General features: G+C 46.4%; 1 protein-coding gene across 1 annotated transcript in view; it reads right to left on the bottom strand.

The window, feature by feature from the left end:
* The window catches only part of DNAH9 (dynein axonemal heavy chain 9), a 515733-nt gene that overhangs the window by 366979 nt on the left and 134509 nt on the right, over positions 1-14245 (bottom strand). The window contains exons 23-27 of the mRNA XM_059732606.1: positions 7271-7423; positions 5383-5508; positions 2961-3200; positions 1565-1725; positions 438-594 (exon numbers count right to left, since the gene is read on the bottom strand). Coding sequence (XP_059588589.1) covers positions 438-594; positions 1565-1725; positions 2961-3200; positions 5383-5508; positions 7271-7423 — 837 coding nt within the window. The remainder of the gene's footprint in view (positions 1-437; positions 595-1564; positions 1726-2960; positions 3201-5382; positions 5509-7270; positions 7424-14245) is intronic.

Raw genomic sequence — 14245 nt, 5'->3', positions numbered from 1 at the left:
GATTCCGGTTTAAGAGACTGTTAAAAACAGACCTTCAGACATTCTCCACAATAATCTTTGTTTCTTTTCCAAACCTGTTCATTTTTTTGTTTTGTTTTGTTTTTTATCTGGTGAGCCAGCCTAAAGGACCTTGTAGCCAATACCATCAGAAGGTGCCAGCCTCATAGGACTAATGGTCCCTAGAGACAACAAGAAGCTTGACTCTGCCTCTCAGAGTTTAGTGTGCATGCATACAGCTCCCAGAAGAGGAGTAATAATTTGGCATAAAAAAAAAAAAAAAATGTAGCGTGAATTTAAAGAGTGGAAGATAAACAAGGTACCTCACTTTGAAGTCAATTTATTCTTAGTCCTCAGATTTTACAGAGGTTTCAGATCTGTCCCACCCCCTGTCTATTCCCATAACATGACATGAACCTGGGTTACATCAGAACCAATACCTTGTAATCCATCTGTTCAGAGCAGTTAAACACATATACCATGATGCCAAGGGCTCGCCCCAAATCCTTGGTGGTCTCTGTTTTACCAGTCCCTGCAGGCCCAGCAGGGGCACCACTCATGGTCAGGTGTAGAGACTGGGTAAGGGTGATGTAGCATCTTCCAGCAACAAGGAGGAAGAAAAAAAAAAGAGAGAAAAACAAAAAGAGATGAAGGAGTCAGATGGCCCAAATACACCCAAATTACATGACAGAACCTGGCAATACCATAAGGAGGCCTAATGTATATTGGGTCAGTGCATATTGGTTCCTTATTCAAAAGTCTACTGACAGGTTATGGGGTAATTGGACTGAATCAATGCATGCTGAGCAAGACATGAGCATTCAGACTGAGTTTGTAAACCAAAAAATCTGTTGATTCACAGTTATTAGTCTGTTGAGTCTTCCATATGGAATCCTAGAATCCCAATTTTTTCAGTGTCAAGGGCACGGTTTTCCTTTTAAATATTAAGCTGTCTGACGTTATGCGTGTGGTCCACCACCCTATTACAAAGCGGTAGCAGTGGAGCCATACAAGTTTAACTAAAGAAGAGTCCTAGAAATTTTCTTTTTTAGTGCTTTGTATTATTGATTAGCTAGCTCAGGTTTGGAGCAGTCCATTGTGCAGTGATCCCTTCTGTTTGGCCTAGTGATAACCATGACAGATTCCAAAAACAGTCCCACTCTGGTGCACACTAGAATGAGGGAAGAGAGGGAAAGTTACTCCAGATATCTCCTACAATGAATCCTACAGCAAGGTAGTTAGAGTTCTGTTGCAGGGTACCTGGGATAGGAAGGGAAAGAAAGAACTCCATGAACAGGGGTGACATGTAGGGGGTGCAAGAGGGTGAATGTGTACACCCCAAGCGTGGCAGTGCACCCCTGGTGGTGTCTGTGGGAGCTCCCCACTCACCACCGCCAGGCTCCTGCCACTGCCAGTCCAGCCATGCCCCCCCAGCTGCTGGGGGCATGAGTTGTTCATGTCCATGAACACCTGTATGCAGCTAACAGTTGTTTCTTTGCCCTACTTGGGAGAGCACTAAAGCTGAAGCAACCCTGTGATAAGGCATATAGACCATGTAGGTACCTACCTGTCTGTCAGGGGAGTGATTACAAGGCGAGGAGTGTTACCGAGGTATTCATATGAATAAAGAAACTGGGCATCACATATGTTCGCATAGCAGTGCTTTTCTTCATCAGCCCACCGGTGCCGAAGCTGTGACAGCCAAATAAATGCCTGAGCATTGTCCACCTGCAAATACACATAGATATCCATGGGCATTTATCAAGCGGGGGGTGGTCAAAATGCGACTTCAAATGCAACTTGGATGATAAACCCACTGGCTTCAACCAAAATTTTGTTTACCAAAAAATAACTGGGCCCAGTGTTTTATAATGGAAGAAGGTTTCTCCCTCAGGAAAAAGGACATAAATGAAAGCCAGCAATATCTCTTGCACAGAGATGAAGGTCTGCTCAAGTGTAAAGAGCAGAATGGAAAGCCACATGAAGAAGTGACAGAGAAGGTATAGATGGGATGGTATAGACGGGATGTTCAAGAAAGAGGTTCTCATGAAGCAAAATGTATGAGAGAGGGCAGCAGGACAAACTAATAGGATGTTACCCGCTCAGCATTTCTGAAGAAAATTAAACATTGAACTTCCCATGAAATCACAATGCAAGAGGAAGGAGAGAGGGCAGCCATTTCCGACACCCCACCTACCCAGCCCACAACCTTCTGCCAGTTGATACTGGGAAAGAAAGGCAAGCTTTAGGATTTTGGGAAGTGCAGACATTTGAAGAGGAAAAGCATTTGACTGTTTGAGAAGAATGGGTGTAGGGAAGGTGATCAATCCAAAACCGAATGGAGTCAATGGGGAGCTTCACACTGATTTCAATGGATTTAGGATCAGGCCCAAAACAATATAGAAGACTTAGCTTGGCTGTACTTCTCATGATCTACTTGTGTACCTCTCCAGTGGGAAGAAACCTCCAAACATAAAAACTCCATTACTCTGTAAATGTGATAGCACCCATTATCCATTAGGAATGCATTTTATTGGCCTATTAACACATGCCTGAGCTGAGCATTGGGGAGGTGGAGTGGCAAAACCATTCACTGAACCTCTAACTTGCATTAGCAGATGACTGAACACAAGCCCTGTGGTGCTTTAAGGTCCGTCACACTGCACAGTTGCTGATTTATTGCGAGGGTTTCGGCAGCTCATGCAAAAATGATGTATTTTTACCCCCAAAGGAAAAGCCATTTACACCGTTTCAAGAGAAACAAGTAGTAACTGGAATGTCTGTTATATAGAGCAGGATTGGGATATGAGTGGGTATGGGTGCAATACCCGTTTCCATTGGGATTAAAGATGGCAGTGTTGGACCATATTCTGTTAACTCAATAGGCTGTTTGTTATTGGAGCACTAGACATTGCTAGGACAGCAACTTAAAAGGGGTCATTCCATGTGGGATGGAACCAAACCTTTTGAGCTATCATCTTAGATACTACATCCCGAGCATGCACGTCAATGGTACATATGGTCATGATTTTCTGTCTGTCACCCTTGGAGAGATGACCAATGAGCATGGTGATGAGAGTATTCAACTGGGTCACTTGCTTCTTGTAGTACTCCTTCATTGCATTTTCATAACCTTCTTCTAGTCTGGCAAAGGCGATTCCAACCTCTGTGGTCCACCAGATCTGGGTACAGGTTAAGGCCACCTTGGGAAAGAGATTTAGTTCAGTATCCATTGCAGAAACAAAACTGACAGCCTGTTCTGTGTTTGAAATGATATGCTCTTGATAATGCAGTAGGATTTTTAAAGGAAAAAAAAAAAAGGGGGCTTGAACACAAAATTAAAGGTATTTTTCAAAATGGTAATAACAAATAGTCACTGTGATAGAGAACTGCAAAGAATTCATGCTTAGTGATATGTTAATTGATGCTGGTATCTGGCACAAAGTCAGAGATAGCAGCTCACCATCAGAAAATAGCTGTCTTTCATGTGTCATGGGATGCTAAATAGGAGAGTAACAGGAAAAGCAATTAACAGGACAGCATAAGTACAAGAAAGGTGGGAAAAAAAAGTTTTTTTATTTCACTCCCTCTGGCTATTTTTCCTGCTACAATTACCATTCTTCCATTAGGTATGCTAATTATTCTCATTCCCACATGCTTGCCAGTATGTTACTAACCTTACCAAAGTTAATGAGCTCTAAATCCGATCGTCCAGTTCTTGAACCAATAAGTTCCCTATAACCTATATGTAGAACTGCTGCCTCTGAATTCTGACCTTATTTTACAGCCTCCTGTCATAAAACACATTCATATCATATACTGTAATAGGCCTCAACTTCCAAGGCCCTCTGACAGTTGACTCAGGCCTGTTTGGCACTCCACTTTCCCAGGGCATTACCCTATACTCTCCTGCCATGCCTTTTATCTTACTTATTATAGGATTGGGAGGAAGCCCTCATTTTACTCAAGTGACACCTTAAGTGCCTTTTACCCACACTGCTCATCATTGAGCCACCTATATCTGGCTGTAGCAGGGTGCACCTCCAGGGGTGGTTGTGTCACCCACTGGTGGCTGTATGGCACCTGTCTACCTGCCTCAGCCTCCTTAGCTGGCTCCCCTCTCTCTTTCGCCTACCACACCTTGATGCTATAGTTAGAATGATATTTAGGAGGCTGCCTCTAGGTGACCAGAGTTTAGGTGAAGGTGCCTTGCCTCCCAACTTCTTCTGGATACCAACCTGAGTAGTGCAAGGATGACCTTTTCTCCCCCACATTCCCTCTGTAGCCTTAGCTGTGGCTCCAACTCTGTTGCATTGTAGTCCACCTAGCATAAGTCAGGGCCTCATCCCCCATCTGTGCCTCTACCTAGACAAAGCATCTAGCTGCCTAACTTCCTCTCTAAGACTCACAACAGAAAAGGAGAGGAATGGGTAAACCCAAAAAACCCAACAACAAAAAACCCAACAAAAATCCCCCAAACAAAACAAACAAACAAAAAAGCCACAGGGGGGAAGGAAAAAAAAAAAAATAATCACAGGATGCTGGGCACTCTGCTGCATGGCCTTCATACCTCCCCTCACAGCCACTCTGGTCTGCCAGGTGTTACAAACAAATGAGCACAAAAGGAAAAAAAGCAAACCCCTCTCGTATCAACATAAATAGCCCTTGGGTGGCTCCTGCTCTCCTGGGCCAACTTAAACATTCCCCAATCCCCACAATCCTATGGGTACATCTACTCCTCAGGACTCCCCCGGGTTAACATAAGCAGTCCTCACTGCTTCGGGTGCAGTCTCTCCTCTGGACTCCCCTTAGGTTAATATAAACAGGTCTCAGCCTTCTGGGTGTATTTCGTCCTTTCCTATCATCAGAGTCTCTCCGCTTAAAGCCACAGTGTCTCTGCCTCTCTCTTCCCCTGCCACTTGGCCTAGGTTTTGCCAGTCTCCCTCTTTTACAAGAAGCTTGCCTCTGTTCCCCTGCCTGGGGAAGACTGCCTACTCTGTACTAAAGCCCTGCTCACAGTCCCCTTTGGCCCCCTCCAGCCACTACCATTATCTTTTGTGGCAGGGGTTCTCCATTATATACTTAGCAACTTTGCAGCTTGCAGCCTTGTAGCTTGCAGCTCACTGCTCTGAACCCACTCAGCTAAGCAGAATTAGGCACCTGGGTTTGCAGAAACAAATGACTGTGTTTTATCTGAAGTTTCAATTCAGGAGTTTACTAAGACCAAGAGAAATCAATCCATTAGGACAGCATAGCTAGAGTCCAGGAGCAGGGACCACATAAAGCTTCCCTACTTGTTCACTGACAAAACAGATTTACTAGTAGAAGGCAAAGGAAGAGCTCACAACAAGATGCTTTCCCTACTGGGCTGGTCAAAGAGGATACCTGGGCAGGGTAATCAAGGAGCCACTGATCTCTTGGTTTCTCTTCATAAGCAGTCACAGCTTCTGTCATTTCATGTCTCACAGTAGCCCTCATATTATCCAGCACATGATTTAACCAGTCTTCAACCTAGAGAAGGTATTAAACACCAGAGATATTTGCTCTACTTAGACACCTCCAATAAATAGAGATATAAGAATACATTAATTTTCTTTAACTGCAGTGTTAAAAACATGCCCCAAAGTCTCCTTTTAGACCATGTATCTTACCTGAGTTTAGTGCCTTAGCTTTAGCACATGCTCACAGGATTCCATCCAGAATTAAACAAAGCACTCATAAGGCAATTGAAACTTTGCTACATTTCTAAATGAAGTAGAATGAACTCTGCTGAGAAGTAATATAATCCAATATTTTCCCATTTTCAGGTCTACGTGGAGACTTACAAATGAGACTTGGTCATCCAAGGAATATATTCAAGTATGCATTCTTTTATTCCTGAATAAAAGCGTGTTTTTCCAAGCTAGGTTTATCCACTTCAATTAAATTAAACAGAAAAGGGCATGTTTATTCAGAACTAAGTAGGTCCACACAGAAAGGAACTTTGGATTAACTACTCTACTTTAAAATTTATATCATACATTATTTCAACACACATTTTATGTTAGAATATGCCCTGAGGCCAATATAAGCACGGTCAATTCATTTTAGACTAAAATTGCTTTTGGGGGGATTTTTTCCCCTCAGATTTTCCAGTTTTTTCTACAAAATTGAAAAATAAAAACTGGTTTTCAGTTCAGGTATATTCCATCTTTACCTGCCTCTGCAGCACTGAATGAACAAAAAGAGAATGAAGAAATGTATGGAGGTCATTGATGTGAAGAGACAAAGACATAAACTACACAAACAGAGCAAGGAGGAGCACTGGGCAGCAAGGAAGTGTCATTTTTATACAGACACAATTTCTGCCCATTATAGCTTCATAGTAGTTAGGGGTCAGAAGGGACTTGAATAGATCATCTAGTCTAACCCCCTGCCACTGGTTGGAGCACACACTGGGATCACATGACCCCAGACAGGTGTTCATCCAACCTCTTTTTGAATTTACCCAAGGTAGGAGCGAGGACCACTTCCCTAGGAAGTTGGTTCCAGATCCTAGCTACCCTGACAGTGAAATAGTGCCTCCTAATCTCTAACCTGAACCCATTCTCTAGCAGCTTCTGGCCATTGTTCCTCGTCACCCCAGGGGCTGCTGGGGAGAACAGGGCTCTTCCTATTTGCTGCTGATCTCCCCTAACGAGTTTGTAGGCAGCCACCAAATCCCCCCTCAGCCTCCGCTTGCTGAGGCTGAACAGGTTCAGGTCCCTCAGCCTCTCCTCATAGGGCCTGTCCTTATGCCCTCCAACCAAGCCGGTGGCCCTCCTCTGAACCCTCTCAAGGCAGGCCACATCCTTCTTAAAGTGCGGTGCCCAGAACTGGACGCGGTACTCCACTTAAGGCCAGACGGATGTTGTGTAGAGGGGGAGTATCATCTCTCTGGACCGGCTTGAGATGCATCTTTGGATGCACGACAAGGTGTGGTTGGCTTTGCTGGCTGTGGTCTGGCATTGGAGGCTCATGTTCATCTTGGAGTCAATAATGACTCCAAGATCCCTTTTTGCCTCTGTGCTCACAAGGGGGGAGCACCATCCTATTACCATCTGCCCACTTCTGTAGTCTAAGTCTAATTGCAGCCTCTCTCACCCTTTGAGCGTGTATTATCATACTTTAAGTGACAGCTATGCAGGCTGTGTTGGACTTGTGCCCTTGTCAAGCAGGAATAAAAGAATGGGATAAAAAAGTAGAAGTTGGACTTCTAATTTTCATAATTGAAAATGGAGTGCCTTCATCTCACCTGTCCACTACAGTCACATGGATCACTGAAGTCAACATACTCCTCCTCTTTACTATACATTCCCAATCCAGTTTTGGTTGGATTTTGCTCAGAGTCCACTTGAAATTTCATCTTAGCCAAGTTGTCAAATAGTTTTGAAAGATGGCGTTGAATCTGCAAGAAGAGTTATGTTGGGTAGTTCATCGTAACATGAGAAGCAGCATGTATATTAGTACAGTATACAGTCTCATTTTTTGTACTATGATCATAACATCTTTCAATAGGAGAGGCATAGTGATACAAGACTTCTGTAGTACACCCTCCATTAATTGATCTTGACCTACATGCATTAACCCTAAGGGTGAAAAAATGATTCAGGAATCAAGCTCTTTTTAAGCCTGTTAAATTAAACAGTTGAAAAGTAGTAGTTTGTTGGAATTGTTATAATAAGTTTCTGCCATGAACTTCCACCTCCTAGGAGATGGACAGGTCTGCAGTTCTTTTTCTAATATGGTAATAAACATCTTAAAATCGCTACTGTTACATGCAATAAAAATTAAAATTAAATAAAGTTTTCCCAGGGGCACAGCCACAGGGGAGCTGGAGACCCTGGGCACCATCGCTCTGAGTGACTGCTCGGGCAATCTCTTGAGAAGTGCCTGGTCTTCCCAGAGCAGAAGAAAATTGTATCCTTTGTTATACCCCTATAGGGGGGGCCGTTTCCTCTCCGGTTCCCCGAGGGTCTGTGTTGGCGGGCCAGGGCTCTGCCTCTCCCAACTACTTTCATCAGCGACTTGGACAAGGGAGTGAAATGTACTCTGTCCAAGTTTGCAGATGACACAAAGCTACAGGGAGAAGTGGACATGCCGGAGGGCAGGGAACAGCTGCAAGCAGACCTGGACAGGTTGGACAAGTGGGCAGAAAACAACAGAATGCAGTTCAACAAGGAGAAATGCAAGGTGCTGCACCTAGGGAGGAAAAATGTCCAGCTCACCTACAGCTTAGGGAATGACCTGCTGGGGGGCACGGAAGCAGAAAGGGATCTTGGAGTCCTAGTGGACAAGATGAACATGAGTCAGCAGTGTGATGAAGACATCAGAAAAGCCAATGGCACTTTATCGTGCATCAGCAGATGCATGACGAATAGGTCCAGGGAGGTGATACTTCCCCTCTATTGGGCGCTGGTCAGACCGCAGTTGGAGTACTGCATGCAATTCTGGGTGCCGCAATTCAAGAGGGATGTGGATAACCCGTATGGTTAAGGGCCTGCAGACCCAGCCCTACGAGGAGAGACTAGAGAAACTGGACCTTTTCAGCCTCCGCAAGAGAAGGTTGAGAGGTGACCTTGTGGCTGCCTATAAGTTCATCACGGGGGCACAGAAGAGAATTGGTGAGTATTTATTCACCAAGGCGCCCCCGGGGGTTACAAGAAACAATGGCCACAAGCTAGCAGAGAGCAGATTTAGACTGGACATTAGGAGGAACTTCTTCACAGTTCGAGTGGCCAAGGCCTGGAACGGGCTCCCAAGGGAGGTGGTGCTCTCCCCTACCCTGGGGGTCTTCAAGAGGAGGTTAGATAAGCATCTAGCTGGGGTCATCTAGACCCAGCACTCTTTCCTGCCTATGCAGTGGGTTGGACTCGATGATCTATTGAGGTCCCTTCCTAACATCTATGAATCTATGAACTACAGCCGATCTCTGATGCTGCAAAGGTTTCTGCTAGTTTTACAGCTTCTTCACAGTTGCGTGGGGAATGTTGATAGACCCATGATTGCGTACATTCCTCCAGGTCATTAAGAAACTGTTCTAGCAGTATTTGGTCAGCCAGAGCATCTTGATTTGCATGATGCAGGGTTTACCCATTTATTAAAAAGATCCCGCAGGAACTGCAGTAGGAGCCTGGGCTGTTTCTCCTCCAGTCCCTTCTTCACCTGGAAGAGCCGTCTATAGTGCACCAGTTGATTTCTAACCGGTACAGCATTGCTGCTTTCACCAGATCATAGTTGCGAGCCTTGTCTCTTGGGAGGGCCCGATAAGCCAGCTGGGCTTTACCCACAATGAGGGCATCAAGTCGACTGGCCCAGTATCCTTTACCAAGTCCCGTCATTATGGCATGTTGATATAGGCTTCCAGATCATCTTCTCCTGTCATCTTTGGCATTTTAAATGCTGTGACGCAACCAATCCTGTTGTCGAACCATCATTTGCTACTAGGTATCAAGGATCTGTGTCAGGGCCTGTAAATTCTGACCTAGAATGTCCGGAGGGGCCATGGCTACGGGTTCCATGTTGGGATGCTCCTTGTGCACCGGGCTTTCCATTTGATTTCCATCCAATGGACCACTTTGTGCCTGCCTTGCTTCGAACACCCATTCATGCATTGCCCTAGCATGTGTGCCTGGTGGTTGGCACGGTGAGGGCTTGTGTGGCCACTGAGAGGGACCTTGATCACCCCGGAGAAAGCCCCTAAACTCATCTGCCATGACTTTGAATGTATTTCCAGTGGAGGGGTCTTCCTCTGTAGGTCCCTTTGAGTCGGTCACTCCTCCTGGTGGATATTCATGGGGCTCCACCTCCCCTACACCTGATGCCAACCTCCAGCAGGCCACTTGATTTTAAGGTGCCCATCCCTCCGGTGTAGATGACCTTCTATTTTTTACTCCCTTTTTGGGATTGGTTATTAAATTTGTTTCTTTCATAGGCTACGGGCCTACTGGATATGCCCATCTTGTCTCTCTTCCCTGGTGTCTACAGCCACTTGCTAAGCCTCGTGATCACTCTGGTGGTGTGGAGTCGGTCAGATCCCCCTCAAGGCAGACATAACCCCAGAGGTACTCAAAGAACAAAAATAATAGAAAAAAGGACAGACCATAACAGCAACACAAAAGACTGTATACAGGCTAATAGTAACTAAGGAGAGAAAAGGATTAAAAGAAAAAGATAAGAGGGCAGACAGAATAGACAGAGATCAGGATCAACTGCTGCTTCTCTCTTTCTGCCCTACGGCTTGAGCCAGATGGCGTCCCCCGATGATGATCCACTCTACACTTTTGTTGGTGTATCTTCTGCCCTTCCTTGGGTCAGCCTCCCTCCATGGCTTGGCACCTGTGAGAATCTGGAGTAGGAAGCCTTCATTATCTCCAGGTCTGTTATGGCTCCTTTGGGAGTGAGGTCATCCCCTGCACACCGGTGATGCTCATAACCGGCATGGGGTTTATTCTCTGTTGCTCGGGGTGCCTCTCCCCAAGCATAATCCATCCCTTCGCACTGGGACTGCTTACCGCCTATGCAGAGAGCCTCCGCTGCTGCTCTCTGGTCCAGATACTTTCTTTTGAGCCGGCACTGCCTGTCACCAGAATGGAGAGCCTCCGCAGCCTCTCCCGCTCTCCCCGTTTCTCTTCTGACACTCCTTTTTATCTTTGCTGGCCGGTGATTGCTCCTGAGGTCACCCGCCGGCTCCAGCCATATATAGGCACGGCTTGAGAACTGCACAGGCTTTGTTCTTTGTTCCTTTGATGTCTGGTGTCCTGTGGCTGGTAAGTGGTTTCCAAGGATACCAGCCAAGGAGCAAAAAGAGTAAGACCCCAGTGAGCCCATGGATTGCAGTTATGTTGCCAAAGGAGAGGGTGCAATATGGGTATGTCCCGTAGTTAAGGCTTGGATCAGAAATTGCACTGTTCAGGCTACCCTGGACTCTGGGTGTACCCAGTCCCTGGTGAGGATGGATCTCATCACCCATCAGCGAGATCGTAGAGCTGACCCGGTGAACATGGCATGTCTTCATGGGGAGACCAAACAAGTTGATTGCCAGTGGGTACAACTCAGGGTAATGGAACACCAGGGAGACTTACTAGTGGGCATAGTACCCCGCTTAGCCTGCAACATGCTACTAGAATGAGACTGCACACCAATATACGATACGCTGGAAAGAGTCCAGGATGCTGAGGCTGAGAAAAGAAAGATCCGGAACCATGAAGCCTGGCTCAGTGAACTTGAGGAAAGCGAGGCATCAACAAACATGATGGATGAAATTGACCTCCGCAATGTAGCCAGCAGCTAGCAGTTTTGGGATGCCCAAGATCCCAGACTTCAGGAGCTTAGGTCACTGCCCCTGAACACCACTGCCAATCAGACACCAGCACTGGAAGGGACTCCACAATTCAAGATAAGGAACCAACTCACATACAACCCTGGAGGGTAGGGGAGCCTGAAAAGAAACAATTGGTAGTACCCACCCGTTTCCACCAAGTCATTTGGCGACTGGCCCATTCGAACTCCATGGGAGGACACTTAGGTCAGGATAAGACCACCGCTAGAGTGTCCCAGTGGTTCTTCTGGCCAGGGTTGAGGGAATATATGGTGTGCCATTGCACAGCTTGTCCCAAATGTCAGAAGGCCAGGAAGGATCACCCAACGAGGGCCCCATTTCAACCCATGCCTATCACTGATATCTCATTTTCAAGGATAGCCATGGATGTGGTTGGACCACTTCCCCATAGCAGCACAGGACACCGATATATACTGGTATTCATAGATTATGCCACCCAGTATCTGGATGCCATGCCCCTGCAGGCAGTAACAGCTCCACGGATCGTGGAAAAACTCATTAAGTGGATAGCGAGGGTGGAGACTCCTCAGGAAATCCTCACTGACCACAGGCGTAATTTCATGTCTGGGGTGTTACAAGTGGTATACCGCACCCTGCGGATAAAATACCTGCATACATCCATGTACCACCCCCAGACTAATGGCCTGGTAGAACATCTCAATGGGACAATAAAAAGAATGTTGCAGCACTATATAAGAGGAGACCCGTGAAAGCGGGATCTGATTCTTCCATTAGTTTTGTTTGTCCTTTGGGACACTTCACAGGAGTTGATGAAATACTCTCCCTTTGAGCTAGTATTAGGTCACCACCCCAGAGACCTACTCCAGGCTCTGAGAGAAGATTGGGAACAAGATGCAGGGAATGCGAGGGATTCAGTCACATATCAGCAAGAATTCCAACAAAGGATACAGCTGGCCCGAGACTTGACCAAGGATAATATGCAGGAGGCACAACATTGTCAGAAAGAGAGGTATGATGTGCACACCAAAGAGCAGGAATTCAAACCCGGACAGTGGGTGTTGGTGCTGCTGCCCACGTCCTTGAGAAAGCTGCTAACCCAGTGGTAGATCCTGTTTGAGATACACCACAGGGTGGGCCAGTGGACTATGAGGTTCACCAACCAGGCCATCTATGTGAGAAACAAATATATTATGTCAACCTCTTGCATGAATGGCATGAACCAAAGGGATAGGCAACCTTTGTGGAGATGGATACAGAAGACCTGGGACTCCAGGGAGCAACCCAAGAGAAAGGGATGGCTAGAACAGAGGACCGAGTCCAAATAGGGGAAGAACTGTCGACATCACAAAGGTACGAGATGCAGGCTCTGGTTAAGGAATTTAAAAGATGTATTCTGAGAAGAACCCAGGTGGATCCAGGGCACGTACCACACAATACAGACACCACCGAGAGCCATAGTGTGGGAGAGATGGCGGCCGGTTCCCCACCACCTCTCAAGGAAGATACACAAAGAGACTGAAAAGATGCTAGAGCAAGGGATCATACGCCCATCCAGAAGTCCGTGGTGTAGCGCACTGATCCCCTTCCCAAAAACAGACAGCTCTTTGAGGTTACGCATTGATTACCAAAGATTGAATGCAATGGCGGTCTTTGACACATTCCCTATGTTCCACACCACAGACCTAGTGGAAGGCATCGGGAATGCCCAATATATCACAATGCTCGACCTGGCAAAGGGGTATTGGCAAATCCCTGTGGCCAGCAGAGACCGACCCAAGCCAGCTTTCAGGATGCCATGGGTCCTATACAAGTCCGTCTGCATGCCTTTCAGGCTTCACAGGGCAGCCACGACTTTCCAATGTCTAATGGACCAGATTCTGGTGCCACACGCTGAGTACACTGCAGCTTATATCGATGACATCGTTGTGTTCATGCAAACTTGGGCTCAGCACAAGAGGGCTCTCTGTCAGAACTAAGAAAAACAGGAAAGACGGTGAACCCAAGAAAATGCGCACTGGCTCAGAGACAAACCAAATATCTAGGATTTTTGGTTGGACAAGGTGCGATCAGGCCATTAGCTAACAAGGTGAAAACCATCCGCAACTTTACGGTACCCCAGACCAGCAAACAACTTAGATCCTTTTTAGGGTTGACCAATTATTACTGCCAGTTTGTTCCCTGATTTTCCGAACTAGCAGTGCCTCTTACAGAAGCCTTAAAAGGGCAACGAGTGGGAAGCATAAAATGGACAAACAAAATGACACAGAACTTCAAATTGCTCAAAAAGGTCCTATGCGAAGATGTCATGATACACGCACCCGATTTCTGTAAACCTTTTATATTACAGACAGACGCACTGGAGACCGCCATTGGGGCAGTGCTAACCCAAGAAGGCGGAGGGATAGAGAGGCCAGTTGCCTATGCTTGCCGAAAATTACTGCCTGCAGAAACACGGTATGTGACCATAGAGCTGGAATGTTTGGCAATCCACTGGGCAGTAGAACACTTCATGTACTACCCGATGGGGAGGGAATTTAAGCTGGTAATGGACCATGCTCCTTTAAAATGGCTAAGCATGGCCAAGACCAATAATGCCTGAATTACAAGGTAGGCCCTCGCACTTCAGCCACTCAAGTTCCATATACTACACCAACCAGGGACAAGTAACATAGTGGCGGATTTCTTATCCACGTGCGGAAACGAGACCGAACGTGGTGACGCCAAACAAATATCTAGCGGAACACCCAGGATGACAGGTAGGATATCAAAACAAAAAACCAAAGTGCCCTAAGGCATCTTAAAGGGGGGCATTATGTTCCAGGGGCACAACCGTGGGGGAGCTGGAGACCCTCCCTTCAGGGGACCCTGAGATGGGGGCTACACACCCTGGGAGAAAAAACCCTGAAAAAAGAAACCACTTACCAGCCA

This window comes from Alligator mississippiensis, chromosome 8 (assembly GCF_030867095.1).
Source record: "Alligator mississippiensis isolate rAllMis1 chromosome 8, rAllMis1, whole genome shotgun sequence".
In the NCBI taxonomy this organism is placed as follows: Eukaryota; Metazoa; Chordata; order Crocodylia; family Alligatoridae; genus Alligator; species Alligator mississippiensis.
Note: the sequence above shows the minus strand (reverse complement) of the source record. Positions and strands in the feature narration are given on the sequence as shown.